Source organism: Phasianus colchicus, chromosome 40 (assembly GCF_987193195.1).
Source record: "Phasianus colchicus chromosome 40, bPhaCol1.hap1.1, whole genome shotgun sequence".
Classification (NCBI taxonomy): domain Eukaryota; kingdom Metazoa; phylum Chordata; class Aves; order Galliformes; family Phasianidae; genus Phasianus; species Phasianus colchicus.
The window spans coordinates 423,364-449,644 of record NC_143475.1 but is presented as its reverse complement, the minus strand read 5'-3'; the positions used below and the strand labels follow the sequence as shown (position 1 = coordinate 449,644).

General features: G+C 60.9%; 1 protein-coding gene across 1 annotated transcript; it reads left to right on the top strand.

Moving 5' to 3' along the window:
* Nucleotides 1-1,482: 1,482 nt before the first annotated feature.
* LOC116239785 (uncharacterized) lies at nt 1,483-24,919 on the top strand. Its single transcript, XM_090130429.1, is given in 12 exon segments — nt 1,483-1,563; nt 4,824-4,953; nt 7,436-7,563; nt 10,961-11,091; nt 13,160-13,181; nt 13,184-14,380; nt 16,225-16,310; nt 18,452-18,491; nt 19,042-19,097; nt 20,915-21,061; nt 23,152-23,211; nt 24,829-24,919. Coding segments are annotated over 12 exon segments (2,061 nt in total). The 5' UTR covers nt 1,483-1,541; the 3' UTR covers nt 24,871-24,919.
* Nucleotides 24,920-26,281: the final 1,362 nt, after the last annotated feature.

Sequence of the window (26,281 nt, the reverse complement as noted above, 5' to 3'; positions counted from 1 at the left end):
ATGGGTCCCTATGTGTTCCTATGGGTCCCTATGTGTCTCTGTGGGTCCCTTTGGGTCCCAATGGTTTCTATGGCACTCAGTGGGTTTCTATGGGTCTCTATGGGGCGCTATGGGTCTCTGTGGGGTCTGTATGGGTCCCTATGGGGTCCCTATGGGTCCCTCTTTGTCTCTATAGGGCTCTATGGGTCCCTATGGGTCTCTATGGGGTCCCCATGTGCCCTATGGGTCTCTATGCAGCTCTATGGGGTCCCTATAGGTTCCCTTTGGGTCCCTATGGGGTTTCTATGGGTCTCTATGGGTCCCTGTAGGGTCCCTATGGATCTCTGTGGGTTTCTATGGGGTGCTGTGGGTCTCTCTGGGGTCTGTATGGGTCTCTATGGGTCCCTATGTGTCTCTGTGGGTCCCTTTGGGTCCCTATGGTTCCTATGGCACTCAGTGGGTCTCTATGGGGCGCTATGGGGTCTCTATGGGGCTCTGTGGATCTCTATGGGTCCCTTTGGGTCTGTGTGGGTCCCTATGGGTCCCTATGGGTCTCTGTGGTCTCTGTAGGGTACTAAGAGTCACTGTGGGGCGCTATGGGGTCTCTATGGGTCTGTATGGGTCCCTATGTGTCCCTTTGGGTCCCTATGGTTTCTATGGCACTCAGTGGGTCTCTATGGGGCGCTATGGGGTTTCCATGGATCTCTATGGGGTCTCTATGGGGCGCTATGGGGTTTCTATGGGGCTCTGTGTGTCTCTATGGGGCGCTATGGGGTTTCTATGGGGCTCTGTGGGTCTCTATGGGGTCTCTATGGGTCTCTATGGGTCTCTATGGGGCGCTATGGGGTTTCTATGGGGCTCTATGGGGCTCTATGGGGCTCAATGGGTCTCTATGGGGCTCTATGGGTCTCTATGGGGCGCCATGGGGCGCTATGGGGCTCTGTGTGTCTCTATGGGGTTTCTATGGGTCTCTATGGGGCGCTATGGGGCTCTGTGTGTCTCTATGGGGTTTCTATGGGTCCCCACGCGTCCCCCCGGTGTCGCCGCGTTTCCCGGCGCCGTCCCGCCGTTCATTAAAGCCGTTTCTGACCCCCGCCGCCTCCCGCCTGCGTCGCTCGCCGCCCGTGACGTCACACGGCGCCCGCGACGCAGCTCGATGACGTCACGCGTCGCCGCCGGACCTCGCCGCGCTCTGTTGCCGGGCAACCGCCGCCATCTTGCCGCTTCCCCCGTTGCCAGGCAACCGCCGCCATCTTGCCTCCTCCCCCGTTGCCGGGCAACCGCCGCCATCTTGCCTCCTCCCCCGTTGCCAGGCAACCGGCGCCATCTTGTCGCCGCCCCGTTGCCAGGCAACCGCTGCCATCTTGTCGCCGCCCCATTGCCAGGCAACCGCTGCCATCTTGTCGCCGCCCCGTTGCCGGGCAACCGCCGCCATCTTGTCGCCGCCCCGTTGCCGGGCAACCGGCGCCATCTTGTCACCGCCCCCGCGGCCGTTCCCGCAGCGCGCATGCCCGCGGGCCGCGCTCCCATTGGCCGTTTCAAACGGCGGCGGCGCGGGAGCGATGGCGGCGGCGGAGGAGAGCGGTGCGAAACGGGGCCGGACGGGGCGCTTGTGGGGGAAATTTGGGCACTTATGGGGCACAGAGGCACTTATGGGGCACGGAGTGACGCTTACGGGGCACTTATGGGGCAGAAGGACGCACTTATGGGGCAGAGTTGGACACTTATGGGGCAGAGTTGAGCACTTATGGGGCAGAAGGACGCACTTATGGAGCACTTATAGGGCACGGGGTGACACTTATGGGGCAGATGGGACACACTTATGGGGCAGAGGGAGGCGCTTGTGGGGGAAATTTGGGCACTTATGGGGCATAGAGGCACTTATGGGGCACGGAGTGACGCTTACGGGGCACTTATGGGGCAGAAGGACGCACTTATGGGGCAGAGGGAGGCACTTATGGGGCAGAGGGAGGCACTTATGGGGCACAGCGACATTTATGGAGCATTTATGGGGCATGGAGTGACGCTTATGGGGCAGATGGGACACTTATGGGGCAGAAGGACACACTTATGGGGCAGAGTTGGGCATTTACGGGGCACAGAGTGACACTCATGGGGCAGAGGGAGGCACTTATGGGGCAGAAGGACGCACTTATGGGGCAGAGGGAGGCACTTATGGGGCACAGTGTGACACGGCACAGAGGCACTTATGGGGCAGAGTTGAGCACTTATGGGGCAGATGGGACAATTTGGGGCTCAGGGGGGCACTTGTGGGGCAGAGTTGGGCACTTGTGGGGCAGAGGGAGGCACTTATGGGGCACAGCGACATTTATGGAGCACTTATGGGGCACAGAATGACGCTTATGGGGCACAAAGGGGCACAGGGGTCACTTATGGGGCAGAGGGAGGCACTTATAGGGGAAATTTGGGCACTTATGGGGTGCAGTGACATTTATGGAGCACTTGTAGGGCATGGAGTGACACTTATGGGGCAAATGGGACACTTATGGGGCTCAGGGAGGCACTTATGGGGCAGAGGGAGGCACTTATGGGGCACAGAGTGACACGGCACAGAGGCGCTTATGGGGCAGAGTTGAGCACTTATGGGGCAGGAGGAGGCACTTATGGGGCTCGGGGCACTTGTGGGGCAGAGTTGGACATTTATGTGGCAGAGTTGGGCACTTGTGGGGCACAGAGTGAAACTTATGGGGCACTTATGGGGCAGAGTTGGGCACTTATGGGGCACGGCGACATTTATGGAGCACTTAAAAGGCATGGGGTGACACTTATGGGGCAGATGGGACACTTATGGGGCAGAAGGATGCACTTATGGGGCAGAGGGAGGCACTTATGGGGCACAGAGTGACACGGCACAGAGGCACTTATGGGGCAGAGTTGAGCACTGATGGGGCGCAGAGTGACGCTTATGGGGCACTTATGAGGCAGATGGGATGCTTATGGGGCAGGGAGGGGCACTTATGGGGCAGAAGGGCACACTTGTGGGGCACAGAGAGCACTTATGGGGCACAGGGGTCACTTGTGGGGCACCAGGGTTGACCTATGGGGCAGAGTTGGACACTTATCTAGCGCGGAGTGAAACTTATGGGGCAGACAAGGCACTTATGGGGCACAGGGAGGCACTTATGGGGGCAAATTTGGACACATGGGGCACAGAGCAACACTTATGGGGCACAGGGGACACTTATGAGGCAGAAGGAGCCACTTATGGGGCACAGGATGATACGTGGGGCACAGGGAGGGACGTATGGGGCATGGAGTGACGCTTATGGGGCACAGAGGTCACTTCTGGGGCAGAAGGACACACTTGTGGGGCACAGGGGTTCACTTATGGGGCACAGAGGTGACTTATGGGGCAGAGTTGGACACTTATGGGGCACTTGTGGGGCACAGGGGTCACTTATGGGACAGCAGGACACACTTGTGGGGCACAGAGGTTCACTTGTGGGGCAGAAGGACACACGTGTGGGGCAGAAGGACACACTTGTGGGGCAGAAGGACACAATTGTTGGGCACAGGAGTTACTTGTCAGGTAGAAGGACACAATTGTGGGGCACACAAGAGGACACTTGTGGGGCTCAGGGGTCACTGGTGGGGCAGAAGGACACACTTATGGGGCAGAAGGGGTTCACTTATGGGGCAGAAAGTCACACTTGTGGGGCAGAAGGACACACTTGTGGGGCACAGGGGTCACTTATGGGGCAGAAGGACACACTTATGGGGCAGAAGGGGTTCACTTAGGGGCAGAAAGTCACACTTGTGGGGCAGAAGGACACACTTGTGGGGCACAGAGGTCACTTATGGGGCAGAAGGACACACTTGTGGGGCACAGGGGTCACTTATGGGGCAGAAGGACACACTTGTGGGGCACAGGGGTCACTTATGGGGCTTAACGACTCACTTATGGGGCACAGAGGTCACTTATGGGGCAGAAGGACACACTTGTGGGGCACAGGGGTCACTTGTGGGGCAGAAGGACACAATTGTTGGGCACAGGAGTTACTTGTCAGGTAGAAGGACACACTTGTGGGGCACACAAGAGGACACTTGTGGGGCTCAGGGGTCACTGGTGGGGCAGAAGGACACACTTATGGGGTAGAAGGGGTTCACTTATGGGGCAGAAGGACACAATTGTGGGGCACAGAGGTCACTTATGGGGCAGAAGGACACACTTGTGGGGCACAGGGGTCACTTATGGGGCTGAACGACTAACTTATGGGGCACAGAGGTTCACTTGTGGGGCACAGGGGTCACTTATGGGGCAGAAGGACACACATGTGGGGCACAGGGGTCACTTGTGGGGCAGAAGGACACACTTGTGGGACCCAGAGGTCACTTATGAGGCAGAAGGACACACTTGTGGGGCACAGGGGTCACTTGTGGGGCAGGAGGACATGTGTGGGGCACAGAGGACTCCTGTGGGGCACAGGGGTCACTTATGGGGCAGAAGAACACACTTGTGGGGCACAGAGGTCACTTGTGGGGCTGAACGACTCACTTATGGGGCACAGAGGTTCACTTATGGGGCAGAAGGACACACTTGTGGGGCCCAGAGGTCACTTATGGGGCAGAAGGACACACTTGTGGGGCAGAAGGGGTTCACTTATGGGTCCGAAAGTCACACTTGTGGGGCAGAAGGACCCACTTATGGGGCAGAAGGGGTTCACTTATGGGTCCAAAAGACACACTTGTGGGGCACAGAGGTCACTTATGGGGCACAGAGGTTCACTTATGGGGCAGAAGGACTCACATGTGGGGCACAGGGGTCACTTATGGGGCAGAAGGCCCCACTTGTGGGGCCCAGAGGTGACCCTCCTCCCCCCCAGCCCCCCGGCGCCTGCAGGTCTTTGCCCGCCTTCGCCCGCCGCCCCCCGGCCAGCAGCTCTGCCTGCGCCCCACGGCGCCACACGGCCTGCAGCTCCTGCATGGCGCGGGCAGGGAGCCCAGCAACTTCCGGTGAGTGGGGGGGGGGGGGCTGTGGGGCACAATGGGGCGCTATGGGGTGCAGTGGGGCTCTATGGGGCGCAATGGGGCTCTATGGGTTTCTATGGGGCATGATGGGGCACAATGGGGCTCTATGGGGTCTCTATGGGGCTCTGTGGGGTCCCTATGGGGTGCAATGGGGCATGATGGGGTTCTATGGGGCACAATGGGGCTCTATGGGGTGCAGTGGGGCTCTGTGGGCTCTCTATGGGGTGCAGTGGGTCTCTATGGGGCGCAATGGGGCTCTATGGGGCATGATGGGGCACAATGGGGCTCTATGGGGTGCAGTGGGTCTCTGGGGCGCTATGGGGCTCTATGGGGCACAATGGGGCTCTAAGGGGTCCCTATGGGGCGCAATGGGGCATGATGGGGTTCTATGGGCCACAATGGGGCTCTATGGGGTCCCTCTGGGGCACAATGGGGCTCTATGGGTCCCTATGGGGTGCAGTGGGGCTCTATGGGGTCCCTGTGGGGTGCAATGGGGCTCTATGGGGCGCAATGGGGTCCCTATGGGGCACAGTGGGGCTCCATGGGGTCCCTATGGGGCACAATGGGGCTCTATGGGGTCCCTATGGGGCACAATGGGTCTCCATGGGGCGCAATGGGGCTCTCTGGGGGCCCTGTGGGGCGCAATGGGGCTCTATGAGTCCCTATGGGGCACAATGGGGCTCTATGGGGTCCCTGTGGGGCACAATGGGTCTCTATGGGGCACAATGGGGCTCTATGGGGTCCCTGTGGGGCGCAGTGGGGCTCTATGGGGCTCTATGGTGCACAATGGGGCACAATGGAGTTCTATGGGGTCCCTATGCGGCGCAATGGGGCTCTATGGGGTCCCTATGGGGCACAGTGGGGCTCTATGGGGCGCAATGGGGCTCTATGGGGCACAGTGCGGCTCTATGGATCTTTATGAGGCACAATGGGGCTCTATGGGGCACAATGGGTCTCTATGGGGTGCTATGGGGCTCTATGGGGTCCCTATGGGGCAGAATGGGGTCCCTATGGGGTGCAATGAGGCTCTATGGGGTCTCTATGGGGCGCAATGGGGCTCTATGGCGTTCCTATGGGGCACAGTGGGGCTCTATGGGGTCCCTATGGGGCTCTATGGGTCCCTATAGGGCCATACTGTCCCTATAGGGTCCCTGTGGGTCCCTATACACCATGCGGTCCCTATGGGGTTTCTGTGTGTCCTATAGGGCCGAGCTGTCCCTATGGGTTCTGTGGTTCCCATAGGGCCATGCTGTCCCTATGGGGTTCTATGGGGTCCTATAGGGCCGTGCTGTCCCTATGGGGTCTCTGTGGGTCCCTATAGGGCTGTGCTGTCCCTATGGGGTCCTATAGGGCCGTGCTGTCCCTATGGGTTCTATGGGGTCCTATAGGGCTGTGCTGTCCCTATGGGGTCCTATAGGGCCGTGCTGTCCCTATGGGTTCTATGGGGTCCTATAGGGCCGAGCTGTCCCTATGGGGTTCTATGGGGTCCTGTAGGGCCGTGCTGTCCCTATGGGTTCTATGGGGTCCTATAGGGCCGTGCTGTCCCTATGGGTTCCTATGGGCTCCTATAGGGCCGTGCTGTCCCTATGGGGTCTCTGTGGGTCCCTATAGGGCCGTGCTGTCCCTATGGGGTTCTATGGGTCCCTATAGGGCCGAGCTGTCCCTATGGGGTTCTATGGGGTCCTATAGGGCCGTGCTGTCCCTATGGGGTTCTATGGGGTCCTATAGGGCCGAGCTGTCCCTATGGGGTTCTATGGGGTCCTATAGGGCCGTGCTGTCCCTATGGGGTCTCTGTGGGTCCCTATAGGGCCGTGCTGTCCCTATGGGTTCTATGGGGTCCTATAGGGCTGTGCTGTCCCTATGGGGTTCTATGGGTCCCTATAGGGCCGTGCTGTCCCTTTGGGGTCTCTGTGGGTCCCTATAGGGCCGTGCTGTCCCTATGGGTTCTATGGGTCCCTATAGGGCCGAGCTGTCCCTATGGGGTTCTATGGGGTCCTATAGGGCCGTGCTGTCCCTATGGGGTCCTTGCAGGGCCGTGCTGTCCCTATGGGTTCTATGGGGTCCTATAGGGCCGTGCTGTCCCTATGGGTTCTATGGGGTCCTATAGGGCCGTGCTGTCCCTATGGGTTCCTACGGGGTCCTATAGGGCCGTGCTGTCCCTTTGGGGTCTCTGTGGGTCCCTACAGGGCCGTGCTGTCCCTATGGGTTCCTATGGGGTCCTATAGGGCCGTGCTGTCCCTATGGGGTCTCTGTTGGTCCCTATAGGGCCGAGCTGTCCCTATGGGGTCTCTGTGGGTCCCTATAGGGCCGAGCTGTCCCTATGGGGTCTCTGTGGGTCCCTATAGGGCCGAGCTGTCCCTATGGGGTTCTATGGGGTCCTATAGGGCCGTGCTGTCCCTATGGGGTTTTATGGGTCCCTATAGGGCCGAGCTGTCCCTATGGGGCTCTGACCCGTCCCACCCCGCAGGCTGGACGCCGTTTTCGGGCCGCTGTGCCCCACAGCTGCCGTTTATTCGGGGTCTTTGGGGCCGCTGCTGCCCCAGCTGTTGGCCGGGACGGAGCTCACCCTGCTCTGCTATGGGGCCAGCGGCGCCGGTGAGTAGGGGGGCACCCTATAAGTGGGGGTCACCCTAAATACGGGGGCACAGCACTTGTGGGGTCACCCTATAAATGGGGTCACCCCAAAGATGGGGGCACTGCACCTATGGGGTCACCCTATAAGTGGGGGTCACCCTATAAATGGTGGTCACCCCAAAGATGGGGGCAATGCACCTATGGGGTCACCCTATAAGTGGGGGCACCCTATAAGTGGGGGTCACCCTAAATACGGGGGCACAGCACCCATGGGGTCACCCTATAAGTGGGGGTCACCCCAAAGATCGGGGTGGCACAATTATGGGGTCACCCTATAAGTGGGGGTCACCCTAAATATGGGGGCAGTGCACCTATGTGGTCACCCTATAAGTGGGGGTCACCCCAAAGGTGGGGGCAGCACAACTATGGGGGCACCCTATAAGTGGGGGTCACCCTATAAATGGGGGTCACCCCAAAGATGGGGGCAGTGCACCTGTGGTTCACCCTATAAATGGGCATCACCCCAAAGATGGGGGCAGTGCACCTATGGGGTCATCCTATAAGTGGGGGTCACCCTAAATACGGGGGCACAGCACCTATGGGGTCACCCTGTAAGTGGGGGTCACCCCAAATACGGGGGCACAGCACCTATGGGGTCACCCTATAAGTGGGGGTCACCCCAAAGGTGGGGGCGCTGCGTCTATGGGGTCGTCCTATAAATGGGGGTCACCCAAATATGGGGGCACTGCACCTATGGGGTCACCCTATAAGTGGGGGTCACCCCAAGGTGGGGGCAGTGCACCCATGGGGTCACCTTTAGGTGGGGGTCACCCTAAATACGGGGGCACAGCACCTATGGGGTCACCCTGTAAGTGGGGGTCACCCCAAATGGGGGCGGCACAATTATGGGGTCGTCCTATAAGTGGGGGTCACCCTAAATATGGGGGCAGTGCACCTATGGGGTCACCCTATAAGTGGGGGTCACCCTAAATACGGGGGCACAGCACCCATGGGGTCACCCTATAAGTGGGGGCACCCCAAAGATGGGGGCGGCACAATTATGGGGTCACCCTATAAGTGGGGATCACCCTATAAATGGTGGTCACCCCAAAGATGGGGGGCACCGCAACTATGGGGTCACCCTATAAGTGGGGGTCACCCCACAGATGGGGGCAGTGCACCCATGGGATCACCCCACAGATGGGGGTCACCCCGTATTTGGGGTCACTGCACTTATGGGGTCGCCCCATATTTGGGGTCACTACGCTTATGGGGTCACCCCACCTGTGGGTTTTCTCCCACCTTTGGGTGCCCCCCCCCCACCTATGGGTGCTGCCCCCCCCCACCTATAGGTGTCCCTCCACCTTTGGGTGCCTTCACCCCTGTCCCCATTAGGTGTCCCCCCACCTTTGGGTGCTCCCCACCCCCCCATGGGTGCTCCTGCACCCCCTTTGGGTTCTCCCCCTTCCCACCTATAGGTGTCCCCCCCCCACCCATGGGTGCTCCCCCCTCACTTTTGGGTGCTCCCACCCCCCCACCTATGGGTGCTCCCCCCCACCTATAGGTGTCCCTTCACCTTTGGGTGCCTTCGCACCCCCCCCCTCCCATTAGGTGTCCCCCCACCTTTGGGTGCTCCCCACCCCCCCCATGGGTGCTCCTGCCCCCCCTTTGGGTTCTCCCCCTTCCCACCTATAGGTGTCCCCCCCCCACCCATGGGTGCTCCCCCCTCACTTTTGGGTGCCTCCGCCCCCCCACCCATGGGTGCTCCCCTCCCCCCCCCTCTTTTGGGTTCTCCCCTTCCCCCACCCATGGGTGCTCTCCCCCCTTTGGGCTCCCCCCCTCCCATGGGTTCTCCCCCCCCTCTTTAGGTGCCTCCCCCCCCCTTTGTGTTCTCTCTCCCCACCTATGGGTGCCCCCCTCCCCCTTTTGGGTGCTCTCTCCCCTTTGGGTTCACCCCCCCCGCTGTGGCTTCTTCCCCCCCCCCCCCACTTTTTGGTTCTCCCCCCCCTTTTGGGTTCTCCTTCCCCCCCCTTTCGGTTCTCCCGCCCCCTTTTGGGTCCCCCCCCCTTTAGGTTCTCCCCCCACCCATGGGTGCTCTCCTCCCTTTGGGCTCCCCCCCCTTTTGGGTTCTTCGTCCCCCCCACCCCCTCCCCTTTGGGTTCACCCCCCCAAATGGGTTCCTTCCCCCCCCCCTCTGGGTTCTTCCCCCACCCATGGGTGCTCTCTCCACTTTGGGCTCCCCCCCACTTTGGGTTCACCCCCCCTCACCCTTTTGGGTTCTTCCCCCCCCCTCCCTTTGGGTCCTTTTCTCTCCCCCCCCCTTTTCGGTTCTCTCCCCCACTTTGGGTTCACCCCCCCCCCTCACCCCTTTTGGGTTCTTTCCTCCCCCCCCTTGGGTTCTCCCCCCCCTTTGGGGTTCTCCCCCCCCTTGTGGGTGCCCCCCCCTTGTGTCCTCCCCCCAATTTTGGGTTCTCCCCCCCTTGTGGGTGCCCCCCCTTAGGTTCTCCCTCCAATTTTGGGTTCTTTCCTGCCCCCCCTTAGGTTCTCCCTCCAATTTTGGGTTCTTTCCTCCCCCCCTTGTGGGTGCCCCCCCCTTGTGTTCTCCTCACCCCAGTTTTGGGTTCTCCTCCCCCCTTTTGGGTTCTCTGCACCCCTATTTTGGGTTCTCCCCCCAATTTTGGGTTCTCCCCCCCCCTTGTGGGTGCCCCCCCCCTTGTGTTCCCCCCCCCCCATTTTGTGTTCTTTCCTCCCCCCCCCCTTTGGGTTCTCTCCCCCACTTTGGGTTCACCCCCCCCCCTCACCCTTTTGGGTTCTTTCCTCCCCCCCCTTGGGTTCTCCCCCCCTTTTTGGGTTCTTTCCTCCCCCCCTTTGGGTTCCCCCTCCAATTTTGGATTCTCCTCCCCCCCCTTTGGGTTCTCCCCCCAATTTTGGGTTCTCCCCCCCTTGTGGGTGCTCCCCCTTGGGTTCTCCTCCCCCCAATTTTGGGTTCTCCCCCCCTGTTTTGGGTTCTTTCCTCCCCCCCCCTTTGGGTTCTCTCCCCCACTTTGGGTTCACCCCCCCTCTCACCCTTTTGGGTTCTTTCCTTCCCCCCCCTCGTGGGTTCTCCCCCCCTTGTGGGTGCCCCCCCTTGGGTTCTCCCCCCCCCTTTTGGGTTCTCCCCCCAATTTTGGATTCTCCCCCCCCTTTTGAGTTCTTTCCTCCCCCAATTTTGGGTTCTCCCCCCAATTTTGGATTCTCCCCCCCCTTTTGAGTTCTTTCCTCCCCCAATTTTGGGTTCTCCCCCCAATTTTGGGTTCTCCCCCCCATTTTGGATTCTCCTCCCCTTTTGGCTTCTTTTCTCCCCCCAATTTTGGGGCCCCTTGTGGGTGCCCCCCCCCTTTGGGTGCCCCCCCCCCGTCAGTGCCGACCCCGCATGCAGGCAAGACGCACACGGTGCTGGGCAGCGCGGCGGAGCCCGGGCTGCTGCTGCTGGCGCTGCGGGAGCTGCTGGGGGCGGCGGGAGGCAGCCGTTGCCTCGCCATCAGCTGCGTGCAGCTCTGCGGGAACCAGGTCACAGCGCCGCCACGCGGCCCCCGCCCACCCCGACCCCCGTCCCACCCCGTAGCCCACCCCACATCCCACCCCATAGCCCACCCCACAACCCCCAATATCCCACCCCATAGCCCCCCCATGACCCCACATATCCCACCCCATAGCCCACCCCACGACCCCCATCCCACCCCATAGCCCCCCCATGACCCCCCATATCCCACCCCATATCCCACCCCGTATCCCACCCCACCACCCCCATCCCACCCTGTAGCCCATATCCTCCCCATGACCCCCCATCCCACCCCATTTCCCACCCCATGACCCCCATCCCCCCCATATCCCACCCCATTTCCCACCCTACAACCTCCCATATCCCACCCCATAGCCCACCCATGACCCCCATCCCACCTCATAGCCCACCCCATTGCCCCCCCCATGACCCCCCATATCCCACCCCATATCCCACCCCACGACCCCCATCCCACCCTGTAGCCCACTCATGACTCCCCACATCCCACCCCATAGCCCACCCCACATCCCACCCCATATCCCAGCCCACAACCCCCATCCCCCCCATATCCCACCCCATTTCCCACCCTACGACCCCCATCTCACCCAATATCCCACCCCATGACCCCCACCCCCCCATATCCCACCCCATTTCCCACCCCCATGACCCCCATCCCACCCCATATCCCACCCCATGACCCCCCATATCCCACCCCATATCCCACCCCATGACCCCCATCCCACCCCATAGCCCCCCCATGATCCTGCTGACCCCATAGTCCCCCCCATGACCCCCATCCCACCCTATGACCCCCATCCCACCCCATATCCCACCCCACCCCCATCCCCCCCATATCCCCCCCCATTTCCCACCCTACGACCCCCCATATCCCACCCCTTAGCCTCCCCATGACCCCCATCCCACCCCATAGCCCACCCCATGACCCCCATATCCCACCCCATTTTCCACCCTATGACCCCCATCCCACCCCTGACCCCATATCCTCCCCATGACCCCCCATCTCACCCCATATCCCACCCCACAACCCCCATCCCCCCCATATCCCACCCCATGACCCCCATCCCACCCCCTCGACCCCCTATCACCCCCCCCTGTGACCCCCATCCCACCCCATATCCCCCTCCATTTCCCACCCCATGACCCCCATCCCCTCCATATCCCACCCCTGACCCCCCTCTCACCCCATTTCCCACCCCGTGGCCCCCCATATCCCACCCGATATCCCCCCCACGGCCCCCATCCCACCCCGTGACCCCCATCCCCCCCATATCCCACCCCATATTCCCCCCCATTTCCCACCCTATGACCCCCATCCCCCCCATATCCCACCCTATGACCCCCATCCCACCCCATGACCCCCCAATTCTCGCCCTGACCCCATAACCCCTCCCATGACCCCAATCCCACCCCTGACCCCATATCCCCCCTGTGACCCCCATCCCACCCCATTTCCCACCCTATGACCCGCCATATCCCACCCCATATCCCCCCCCATGACCCCCATCCCACCCCTGACCCCATATCCCCCTTGTGACCCCCATCTCACCCCATTTCCCACCCCATGACTCCCATCCCCCCCATATCCCACCATATGACCCCCATCCCACCCCATAACCCCCCCCATGGTCCCCAACTCCCCCCCTGACCCCATATCCCCCCCATGACCCCCATCCCACCCCTGACCCCATATCCCCCTTGTGACCCCCATCCTACCCCATTTCCCACCCCATGACCCCCATCCCCCCCATATCCCACCCTATGACCCCCAACTCCCCCCCTGACCCCATATCCCCCCCATGACCCCCATCTCACCCCATAGCCCCCCCACGACCCCCATGCCCCCCTCAAAACCCCCCCCTGACGCCCCAATCCCCCCATCTCCCCCCAATTTACCCCCCATGACCCCCATCCCCCCCCCACGATGCCCCAATCCCTCCTCTCCCCCCAATTTCCCCCCCCCCCAAGGCCCCCCCACGACCCCCATATCCCCCCTCACTGACCCCCATATCCCCCCTCACTGACCCCCCCATTTCTTTCCCCCCTCCCCCCCCGCAGGTCTTCGACCTCCTCTCCCCCTCCTCCCCCCCCTCCGCTTCCATCACCCCCCCGGCTGCCCCCCCTTCGCCCCCACCCTCACCCAACTCCCCCTCAGCCCCTCCTGCCCCCTCCCCCCCCAACTCATGGCCGCCCTCTCCCGCCGCCATTCAGCCCCCACCCCCCTCAACCCCAATTCCAGCCGCAGCCATTTGATCCTCTGGATCCACCTGCACCCCGTGCCCCCCCCCCAAAATGGAGACCAGCCCCCCCAAAATGGAGACCCCCCCCTCCAAAATGGCGGCCCTTACCCCCAAAATGGCGGCCAGGCCCCCCAAAATGGCGACCACCCCCCTCAAAATGGCGGCCAGGCCCCCCAGAATGGCGACTACCACCCCCAAAATAGTGACCGCCCCCCAAAAACTGGTGGCCCCACGTTCCAAAATGGCGACCAGCCCCCCCAGAATGGCAACCAAGCCCCCAAAAATGGCGAATTCCCATTCCAAAATGGCGGCCGAGCCCCCCAAAATGGCGACCACCGCCCCAAAGATGGCGCCCACTCCCCCCAAAATGGCGGCCAAGCCCCCCAAGATGGCAGCCAAGCTCCCCAAAATGGCAACCAAGACCCCCAAAACTCCGCCCACTCCCCCCAAAATGGCGGCCAAGCCCCCCAAGATGGTGGCCTCCCATTCCAAAATGGCAACCAAGGCCCCCAAAATGGCGCCCACCCCCCCCAAAATGGCAGCCAAGCCCCCCAACACGGCAAACTCCCATTCCAAAATGGCGGCCAAGGCCCCCAAGATGGCGCCCACCCCCCCCAAAATGGCGGCCAAGCCCCCCAAAATGGCGGCCTCCCATTCCAAAATGGCGGCCAAGCCCCCCAAAACGTCTCCCAGCCCCCCCCCACCGCCGCCCCCCCCCCCAAAACCGTCACCCTGACCCTTTGCGACCTGGCCGGCATCGAAGACCCCCGGCAGAGCGGCGCCTCCGGCCAGCGCCTGCGCGAGGGGGGGGCGGCCAACTCCTCGCTGGGGGTCCTGCGGAGGGTCCTGGGGGCCCTGAAAAGAGGGGGGGTCCCGCCCTGGAGGGAGAGCGCCCTGACCCGCCTGCTGGGGGCCGGGCTGAGCCCCCCGGGTCGGGTGCTGCTGCTGCTGGCCCTCGACCCCCAAATCCGCGAGAGGAGGAGGGCGGCCGCCGCGCTCAGCTTCGCCTGCGCCGTCAGGAGGGGACCCCAAAATTGGGGTGGGCCGGGGGGGGGGTTTGGGGGCGATATGAGGGGGGTTGGAGGGATTTGGGGGGGATATGGGGGGATGGGGGCATTTGGGGAGGATATGGGGGGGATTTGGGGGGATATGGGGGGGGATATGGGGAGATGGGGGGGATTTAGGGAGGATATGGGGGGGTTGGAGGGGGCTTGGGGGGGATTTGGGGGTGTATGGGGAGGTTGGGGGTGTTTAGGGGGGATATTGGGGGGTTGGAGGGATATTGGGGGGGATTTGGGGGGATATTGGGGGGGATATGGGGGGGTTGGAGGGAGGGTTGAAGGATTTGGGGAGGGTATGGGGGGGTTGGAGGGGGCTTGGGGGGGATATGGGGGGTTGGGGGGGGTATGGAGGGGGGTTTGGGGGGATATGGGGGGCTTGGGGGTGTTTAGGGGGGATTTGGGGGGATATGGGGGGCTTGGAGGGATATTGGGGGGGATATGGGGGGGTTGGGGGTGTTTAGGGGGGATTTGGGGGGGATATTGGGGGTTGGAGGGATATTGGGGGGGATATGGGGGGATGGGGGGGATTTGGGGAGGATATGGGGGGGATTTGGGGGGATATGGGGGGCGTTGAAGGGATATTGGGGGGGATATGGGGGGCTTGAAGGGGGTTTGAGGGGATTTGGGGGTTATAAGAGGGGGCTGGGGGGGATTTGGGGAGGATATGGGGGGGTTGAAGGGGGCTTGGGGGGGATATAGGGGGCTGGGAGGGGATACGGTGGGGGGATTTGGGGGGATATGGGGGCGTTGGAGAGGGTTTTAGGGGGGATATGGGGGGCTGGGGGGGTATGGCGGGGGTTTGGGGGGGATATGGGGGGGTTGGAGGGATATTGGGGGGGATATGGGGGGGATTTGGAGAGGATATTGGGGGGTTGGAAGGGATTTGGGGGGGATATGGGGGTTGGGGGGGGTACGGTAGGGGGTTTGGGGGGATTTGGGGGGGATATGGAGGGGGTTGGGGGGATTTGGGGAGGGTATGGGGGGGTTGGAGGGGGCTTGGGGGGATATGGGGGGGCTGGGGGGTTGGAGGAATATGGGGGGTATTTAGGGGGGATATGGGGGGTTGGAGGGGATTTAGGGGGGACTTGGGGGGGTTGGAGGGGGGGTTGAAGGATTTGGGGGGTTGTGGGGTCATGGGGTCGTTGTGGGGTTATGGGATCATGGGGTCATTGTGGGGTCATTGTGGGGTCATGGGGTCATTATAGGGGGGGTTATGGGGTCGTTGTGGAGCCATGGGGTTTTATGGGGTCATTATAGAGGGGTTATGGGGTCACTGTGGGGTTATGGGCTCATTATAGGGGGTTATGGGGTGGTTGTGGGGTCACTATGGGGTCATTGTGGGGCCATGGGGTCATTATAGGGGGGATTATGGGGTCATTGTGGGGTTATGGGGTTATGGGATCATGGGGTCATTATGGGGTCGTTTTGGGGTTATGGGGTCGTTATGGGGGGGGTTATGGGGTGGTTGTGGGGTCACTATGGGGTCATTGTGGGGCCATGGGGTCGTTGTGGGGTTATGGGGTCGTTGTGGGGTCATGGGGTTATGGTATCCTTATGGGGTCACTATGGGGTCATTGTGGGGTCATTGTGGGGTCATGGGATCCTTATGGGGTCATTTTGGGGTCGTTTTGGGGTTATGGGGTCATTATGGGGTTATGGGGGGGATTTGGGGTCACTGGGGGCCTGGCGGGTGGCATTATGGGATGACTGGGTGGATCTGGGGCGGATTTGGGGTGACGGGGGGGTCTGGGGGTTATGGGGTCGTTGACCGTAGGGGGGCTGACCCCATTTTTGGGCCCCCCCCCCAAATCTCCTCCCGCAGCCGCCGCCCCCCTGGCCGCTCCGCCCCCCCCCCTGCGGGACCCCACAGCCCTGCGGTGGCTGCAGGACGGCGAGCGGGCGCTCAGGGTGCGCTGTGGGGTCCTGTGGGGTCCTTGTGGGGTTATGGGGTCCTGTGGGGTCCTGTGGGGTCCTTGTGGGGTCCTTATGGCGTCCTTATGGGGTGCTTGTGGGGTTATGGGGTGCTTGTGGGGTCCTTGTGGGGTCCTTGTGGGGTAATGGGGTGCTTGTGGGGTCCTTATGGCGTCCTTATGGGGTGCTTGTGGGGTTACGGGGTCCTTGTGGGGTCCTTGTGGGGTTATGGGGTCCTTGTGGGGTCCTTATGGGGTCCTTATGGCGTCCTTATGGGGTGCTTGTGGGGTTATGGGGTCCTTATGGGGTCCTTGTGGGGTCCTTATGGGGTTATGGGGTGCTTGTGGGGTCCTTATGGGGTCCTTATGGGGTGCTGGTGAGGTTATGGGGTGCTTGTGGGGTCCTTATGGGGTGCTTGTGGGGTCCTTATGGGGTCCTTATGGGGTCTTTGTGAGGTTATGGGGTCCTTATGGGGTAATTGTGAGGTTATAGGGTGCTTGTGGGGTCCTTATGGGGTCCTTGAGAGGTTATGGGGTGCTTCTGGGGCCGGCTGGGGCTGTGGGATCCTTGTGGGGTCCTTGTGGGGTCCTTGTGGGGTTATGGGGTCCTTATGGGGTCCTTGTGGGGTGCTTATGGGGTACTTGTGGGGTCCTTACGGGATCCTTGTGGGGTTATGGGGTGCTTGTGGGGTCCTTATGGGGTCCTTATGGCGTCCTTATGGGGTCCTTGTGGGGTCCTTGTGGGGTTATGGGGTCCTTATGGGGTCCTTGTGAGGTTATGGGGTCCGTATGGGGTCCTTGTGGGGTGCTTATGGGGTCCTTATGGGGTGCTTGTGGGGTCCTTGTGAGGTTATGGGGTGCTTATGGGGTGCTTGTGGGGTCGGCTGGGGCTGTGGGGACCTTGTGGGGGTGCTTGTGGGGTCTTTGTGAGGTTATGGGGTCCTTGTGGGGTCCTTGTGGGGGTGCTTGTGGGGTCCTTATGGGGTCCTTATGGGGTCCTTATGGGGTTATGGGGTGCTTATAGGGTCCTTGTGAGGTTATGGGGTGCTTGTGGGGTCGGGTGGGGTTATGGGGTCCTTATGGGGTGCTTGTGGGGTCCTTGTGGGGTTATGGTATTGTTATGGGGTCCTTGTGCGGTTACGAGGTTGTGGGGTCCTTGTGGGGTTATGGGGTTGTGGGGTCCTTGTGGGGTTATGGGGGTCGTCGTGGGGTCATTGTGGTTTTATGGGATTGTTATGGGGTTATGGGTCAGGGTTATGGGGTGGTTATGGGGTTATGGGGTCACTGTGAGGTTATGGAGTTATGGGGTCCTTGTGAGGGTTCTTGTGGGGTCCTTGTGGGTTATGGGGTCCTTGTGGGGTCCTTGTGGGGTTATGGGGTTGTGGGGTCATTGTGGGGTCCTTATGGAGTCCTTGTGGGGTTTTGGGGTTCTTGTGGGGTTTTGGGGTCCTTGTGGGGTTATGGGGTCCTTGTGGGGTTATGGGGTCCTTGTGGGTTTTGGGGCCGCTGTGGATTTTGGGGTCGCTGTGGGTTTTGGGGTCGCAGTGGGTTTTGGGGTCGCTGTGGGGTTTTGGGGTCGCAGTGGGTTTTGGGGTCGCTGTGGGGTTTTGGGGTCGCTGTGGGTTTTGGGGTCGCAGTGGGTTTTGGGGTCGCAGTGGGTTTTGGGGCGGTTGTGGGGTTTTGGGGTCGCTGTGGGGTTTTGGGGTCGCAGTGGGTTTTGGGGTCGCAGTGGGTTTTGGGGCGGTTGTGGGGTTTTGGGGTCGCTGTGGGTTTTGGGGTCGCTGTGGGGTTTTGGGGTCACAGTGGGTTTTGGGGTCGCAGTGGGTTTTGGGGCGGTTGTGGGGTTTTGGGGTCGCTGTGGGGTTTTGGGGTCGCAGTGGGTTTTGGGGTCACAGTGGGTTTTGGGGCGGTTGTGGGGTTTTGGGGTCGCTGTGGGTTTTGGGGTCGCTGTGGGGTTTTGGGGTCACAGTGGGTTTTGGGGTCGCAGTGGGTTTTGGGGTCGCAGTGGGTTTTGGGGCGGTTGTGGGGTTTTGGGGTCGCTGTGGGGTTTTGGGGTCGCTGTGGGTTTTGGGGTCGCTGTGGGTTTTGGGGTCACTGTGGGTTTTGGGGTCGCCCATCGCTGCCCCATTTCCCCCACAGAAGCTGAAGAAGCGGCGCCGGCCCTCCTCCCCCCCCCCAGGTGAGAGCTAATTAATTGCCCCTTCACTAATTAACTGCCTCCGCAGTGCTAGCTCATCATTAATAGGCACAGTAATTAATTAATAGGCTGCTCAGCTCCTTAATTGCCGCCCTCACTGCTAATTAATACTAATTGCCGCCATCACCAAACCTTACCTTCACTAATTAATTGTTGCCATCGCTGCTAATTAAGACTTGTCACCGTCACCGCTAATTATCTGCCACCTTAACTAATTAATTATCGCCGCCACTGCTAATTAACTGCCGCCTTAACTGATTAACTGCGGCCTTAACGAATTAACCACCACCTTAGCTAATTAACAGCCTCCGTCACTGCTAATTGCTAATTAACAGCCTCCATCCCTGCTAATTAACAGCCTCCCTCCCTGCTAATTGCTAATTAACAGCCTCCATCACTGCTAATTGCTAATTAACAGCCTCCATCACTGCTAATTGCTAATTAACAGCCTCCATCACTGCTAATTAACAGCCTCCCTCCCTGCTAATTGCTAATTAACAGCCTCCCTGCTAATTGCCCCCCTCTCTTGCAGCCCCCCCGGCAGCCGCCCCTCCCCCTCTCTCCGTCCTGCAGCTCAGCCGCCGCCAGGTGGGTTCCAACCCCAAAACCCCAAAACCCCATAACCACCCCATAACCCCACATCCACCCCATAACCCCCCCTATAGGATCCCCACCCCAAACCCTATAACCACCCCATAACCCCCCCTACAGGACCTTCACCCCCAAATCCACCCCATAACTCCCCTATAGGACCTCCACCCCAAAACTCCATAACCCACCTCATAACCCCCCCCATAGGACCCCCACCCCAAAACCCCATAACCACCCTAAAACCCCATAACCACCCCATAACCCCCCCATAGGACCTCCACCCCAAAATCCACCCCATAACCCCCCTATAGGACCCCCGCCCCAAAACCCCGTAACTCCATAACCTCCCTATAGGATCCCTACCCCAAAATCCCATAACCCCATAACCACTCCATAACCCCAAAACCCACCCCAAAACACTCCCATAAGACTCCCACCCAAAATCCCATAACCTCCCTATAGGATCCCCACCCCATAACCCCATGACCACCCCATAACCCCCCCTATAGGACCCCCACCCCAAAATCCACCCCATAACCCCCAAACCCACCCCATAACCTCCCTATAGGACCCCAATCCCAAAACCCCTCTATAGGACCCCCATCCCAAAACCCCATAACTACCCCAAAACCCCCCAAAGGACCCCCACCCCATAACCACCCCATAACCTCCCTATAGGATCCCAACCCCAAAACCCCATAACCACCCCAAAACCCCGCTATAGGACCCCCACCCCAAAACCCCATAACCCCAGAACCACCCCATAACCACCCCAAAACCACCCTATAGGATCCCCACCCCATAACCTCCCTATAGAACCCCCACCCCATAACCCCAAAACCCACCCCATAACTTCCCTATAGGACCCCCACCCCAAAACCCCATAACCACCCCATAACCCCCCCTATAGAACCCCTACCCCAAAACCCCATAACCCCATAACCACCCCATAACCTCCCTATAGGGTCCCCACCCCAAAACCCAATAACCCCAAAACCCACCCCAGAACCCCTCTATAGGATCCCCATCCCAAAACCCCGTAACCACCCCATAACTCCCCTATAGGACCCCCACCCCATAACCCACCCCATAACCCCTCTTTAAGACCCGCACCCCATAACCGCCCCATAATCCCCCATATCCCCGTAACACCCCGTGTTCCCATAACACCCCATAACCACCCCGTAACCCTATAAGAACCCCATAACCACATAAGAACCCCATAACACCCCAAAACCCCATAATCCTCCATAACCCCCCATAACCACCCCATAAGAACTTCATAACCCCATAACCTCCCATAACCCCATGACCACCCCATAATCCCATAACCCTACAACCCCATAACACCCCATAACCACTCCATAACCCTATAAGAACCCCGTAACACCCCAAAACCCCATAACCTCCCATAACCCCCCCATAAGAACTCCATAACCCCATAACCCCCCCATAACCCCAGAAGAACCCCATAACCTCCCATGACCACCCCATAATCCCATAACCCTACAACCCCATAACACCCCATAACCACCCCATAACCCCCTTCCCGGCACACAGGGCCGCCCCCATTGGCTGCAGGCGGACCACGTGACCTCCCACGTGCTTCCCATAGCACCCCATAACCCCATTCCCGGCGCACAGGGCCGCTCCCATTGGCTGCAGGCCGACCACGTGACCTCTCACGTACTTCCCACCGCACCCCAATAATCCCATTCCCAGCACACAGGGCCGCTCCCATTGGCTGCAGACCGACCACGTGGCCTCCCACGTGCTTCCCATCGCACCCCCATAACCCCCTTCCCGGCACGCAGGGCCGCCCCCATTGGCTGCAGGCGGACCACGTGACCTCCCACGTGCTCCGCGCTCTCAATGAAGACCCGGCGGCGCTGCGGGCTGTGGGGCCGCGCCGGGCGCAGCGCATCCGGGAATGGAGGGAAACGAATGGAAACTTCCAGAAGGTACGGGGACACTGGGGGACACGGTGGCACCCAGTGGCACCCAATGGCTCCCAGTGTCACCCAATGGTTCCCAATGACACCCAATGGCTCCTGGTGTCACCCAGTGTCACCCAATGGCACCCAGTGTCACCCAATGGCTCCCAGTGGCACGTCAGTGTCACCCAGTGCCTCCTGGTGTCACCCAATAGCACCCAGTGTCACCTAGGGGTCACCCAATGGCTCCCATTGTCACCCAGTGGCATCCAGTGGCATCTCAGTGTCACCTAGGGGTCACCCAATGGCTCCCGGTGTCACCCAATGGCTCCCAGTGTCACCCAGAGTCACCTAGGGGTCACCCAATGGCACCCAGTGTCACCCAATGGCTCCTGGTGTCACCCAGAGTCACCTAGGGGTCACCCAATGGCACCCAATGGCACCCAATGGCTCCTGGTGTCACCCAGTGTCACCCAATGGCATCTCAATGGCACCCAATGGCACCCACTGGCATGTCAGTGGCACCCAATGGTGCCTCAGTGGCACCCATGGGACCTGATGGCTCCCAGTGGCACCCAGTGTCACTCAATAGCACCTAAGGCACCCAATGGTGCCTCAATGTCACCCAATGGCACCCATGGGACCCAATAGCACCCAATGGCTCCCAGTGGCACCCAATGGCACCCATGGGACCCAATGGCACCCAGTGTCACCCAATGGCTCCCGGTGTCACCCAGTGTCATCTAGGGGTCACCCAGTGTCACCCAATGGCACCCACTGGCATGTCAGTGGCACCCAATGGCTACCAATGGCTCCTGGTGTCACCCATTGTCACCCAAGGTCACCCAGTGTCACCCAATGGCTCCAACTGGCACCTCAGTGTCACCCAATGTCATCTAGGGGTCGCCCAGTGGCTCCCAGTGTCACCCAATAGCACCCAATGGCACCCAGTGGCATCTTGGTGCCACCTAGGGGTCACCCAATGGCTCCTGGTATCACCCAGTGTCATCTAGGGGTCACCCAGTGACACCCAATGGCACCTCCATGTCACCCAATGGCACCCAGTGTCACCTAGGGGTGACCCACTGTCACCCAGTAGCACCACTGGCATGTTAGTGGCACCCAATGGCTCCCGGTGTCACCCAGTGTCATCTAGGGGTCACCCAGTGACACCCAATGGCTTCCGGTGCCACCCAGTGTCACCTCAGTGGCACCCATGGGACCTGATGGCTCCCAGTGGCTCCAAATGACACCCAGTGGCACCATGGTACCCAGTGGCTCCCAATGGCACCCGTGGGATCCATGACACCCAAAGGCACCCAGGGGTCACCCGATGGCTCTGAGTGGCACCCAATGGCACACATTGACACCCAGTGACACCCAAGGTCACCCTGTGTCACCCAATGGCTCCCATTGGCACCCAGTGTCACCCTTGTCACCCAGGGTCACCCTGTGTTACCCAATGGCTCCCATTGGCACCCAGTGTCACCTCTCGGCACCCATTGAACCCCCTTGTCCCCCAATGTCACTCAATGTCCCCCAGTGTCCCCTCTGCGTCCCCTATTGTCTCCCAATGGCACTTGATGTCCCCCAATGTCCCCCTTTGTCCCCCCAGTGTCACTCAGTGTCCCCCAATGCCCCCTTTTGTCCCCCTTTGTCCCCAGTGTCATTCAATGTCCCCCAATGCCCCCCATTGTCCCCCAGTGTCACTCAGTGTCCCCCCAATGTCCCCATTTGTCTCCCAATGTCCCCCAGTGTGTCCCCATTGTCCCCATTTGTCCCCAGTGTCACTGTGTCCCCCCAGTGCCCCCCATTGTCCCCCAGTGTCACTCAGTGTCCCCCCAATCTCCCCCAGTGTCACTCTGTCCCCCTTTGTCCCCCTTTGTCCTCAGTGTCACTCAGTGTCCCCCCAATGCCCCCCAGTGCCCCCCATTGTCCCCAATGTCACTCAGTGTCCCCCCAATGTCCCCCTTTGTCCCCCTTTGTCTCCCAATGTCCCCCAATGTCCCCCCCTTGTCCCCATTTGTCCCCAGTGTCACTCAGTGTCCCCCAGTGTCCCTCATTGTCCCCCATTGTCCCCCAGTGTCACTCAGTGTCCCCCCAATGTCCCCCCCCAGGTGGAAGATCTGACGGCCGTCCCCGGCTTCACGCTGGGCCAGGTGGCAGCGCTGCTGGAGGTGGGGGGGGGACATCTGGGGGTGGGGGGGACAGGGGGGACGTGGGGGGACATTGGGGGGATGTGGGGAGGGATGGGGGGGGCATGGGGGGGCACGTGGGAGAGGTGGGGGGACATTGGGGGGGGCGTGGGAGGAGGTGGGGGGACATTGGGGGGATGGGGGGGACAAGGGGGGGACATTGGGGGGGACATGGGAGGAGGTGGGGGGACATGGGGGGGGACATTGGGGGGGACATGGGAGGAGGTGGGGGGACATTGGGGGGACGGGGGGGACGTGGGGGGATTTGGGGGAGACATGGGGGGGATGGGCGGGGACATCAGGGGACTTGGGGACACGGGGGGGTACGGGGGGGCATGGGGGGGACTTGGGACATTGGGGTGACGTGGGGGGGGACACGTGGGGGTACGAGGGGGGGTGGAGGGGACGTGGGGATGGGGAGGGACGTTGGGGGATATGGGGGGGACAGCGGGGGTCATGGGGGGGGATGGCGGGGGGCGGGGGGGCGTGTAGGGGGACATGGGGGTCACAAGGGGGCATGGGGGGGAAGTGGGGGGGACTTGGGGTGACAGGGGGGACATGGAGGGAACATGGGGGGGGAGGTGGGAGGGGGATGGGGGGGCGTGGGGGGGATATTGGGGGACTTGGGGGGGACATTGAGGGATGTGGGGGGACTTGGGGGGGTACAGGGGGACATGGGGGGGACATGGGGAGGAATGGGGGGGCAGGTGGGGGGGACATTGAGGGGGGACATGGGGGGAAAATGGGGGGGGGACATGGGGTGACGGGGGGACATTGAGGGATGGGGGGAACGGGGGGGGCATGGGTGGGAACTTGGGGGAGACACTGGGGGGCTATGGGGGGGGACATGGGGGGTGGCACAGGGGGGGTGACAGTGTGGGGGACATGGGGGACATTGGGAGCATGTGGGGGCTGGGGGGTGACATGGGGGGGTCACGGGGTGACGGGGGGCACGGGGGTGGCACTATGGGGGGACATGGGAGGTGACATATGGGGATGATGGGGGGGGACATGGGGTGACGGGGGGAACAGAAGGGTGGATGACACGCGGGGGGGACACAGAGGGGGGGCAAGGAGGGGTGGCATTATGGGGGCTACAATATGGGGGTGACGCTATGGGGGGTGGCACTATGGGGGGGTGACATTATGGGGGGTGGCACTTTGCGGGGTGACAATAAGGGGGGGGTTAATATGGGGGGTGGCACTATGGGGGGGGTGACACTATGGGGGGGTGACATTATGGGAGGGTGGCACTATGGGGGGTGACATTATGGGGGGGTTACAATGTGGGGGGGGTGACATTGGGGGGGTGACGTTATGAGGGGGTGACAATATGGGGGGGTTACAATATGGGGGGTGGCACTATGGGGGGGTGACACTATGGGGGGGTGACACTATGGGGGGTGTGACAGGGGGGAGGTGACATGGAGGGTGACAATATGGGGGGTGACAATAAGGGAGGGTGACAGTATGGGGGGTGGCACTTTGGGGGGGTGACATTATGGGAGGTGGCACTATGGGGGGGTGACAATATGGGGGGGTGGCACTATGGGGTGGTGGCACAGCCCCTATAGTGTCGTTCCCCCCCCCCCGTTCCAGGCCAACATCACTACAGCTGTGATGACGCCCGACCCCAAATAAAGGCCCCCCCCGCAATGGCGACCAACCACGGCCCCATAGTCTTATTTTTTGGGGGATGGGGGCTGTGGGGTTGGGGGGATGATGTTGTGGTGTCTGTGGGGTTTTATGGGGTCTCTATGGGGCTCTGTGGGTCCCTATGGGTCTCTATGGGGTTTCTATGGGTCTCTATGGGATTCCTATGGGGTCTCTTTGGGGTCTCTATGTGTCCCTAAGTCCCTACGGGGTCACCCACATTGTTGTGGGGTCACTGAGGTCCCTCTGGGGTCACCCACATTCCTATGGGGTCACTGAGGTCCCTATGGGGTCACCCACATCCCTATGGGGTCACTGAGGTCCATATGGAGTCACATATGTCTCTATGGGGTCACTGAGGTCCCTATGGGGCGACCACATCCCTATAAGGTCACACACATTGCTATGGGGTCACTGAGGTCCATATTGGGCCACCACATCCCTATGGCGTCACTGAGATCCCTATGGGGTCAACCACAACCCAATGGGGTCACTGAGGTCCTTATGGCGTCAACCACGTCCCTGTGGGGTCACTGTGGTCCCTATGGGGTCAACCACATCCCTGTGGGGTCACTGAGATCCTTATGGTGTCAACCACGTCCCTATGGGGTCACTGAGATCTTTATGGGGTCAACCACATCCCTGTGGGGTCACTGAGATCCTTATGGGGTCACCCACATCCCTATGGGGTCACTGAGGACCCTATGGGGTCAACCACCGCCCTATGGGGTCACTGTGGTCCTTATGGCGTCAACCACGTCCCTATGGGGTCACTGTGGTCCTATGGGGTCACCCACATCCCTATGGGGTCACTGAAGACCCTATGGGGTCAACCACATCCCTGTGGGGTCACTGAGATCCTTATGAGGTCACCCACATCCCTGTGGGGTCACTGAGGACCCTATGGGGACAACCACATCCCTGTGGGGTCACTGAGATCCTTATGAGGTCACCCACATCCCTGTGGGGTCACTGAGATCCATATTGAGCCACCACATCCCTATGGGGTCACTGAGGTCCCTATGGGGTCACTGAGATCCCTATGGGGTCAACCACCTCCCTATGGGGTCACTGAGGACCCTATGGGGTCAACCACTTCCCTGTGGGGTCACTGAGATCCATATTGAGTCACCACATCCCTATAGGGCCAGACATGTTGCTATGGGGTCACTGAAATCCCTATGGGGTCACTGAGATCCTTATGGGGTCAATCACGTTGCTATGGGGTCAACCACATTGCTATGGGGTCACCCACATCCCTATAGGGTCAGTGAGGTCCCTATGGGGCCAACCAGGTCCCTATGGGGTCACTGAGATCCTTATGGGATCAACCACTTCCCTATGGAGTCACTGAGGTCCCTATGGGGTCACCACATCCCTGTGGGGTCACTGAGGACCC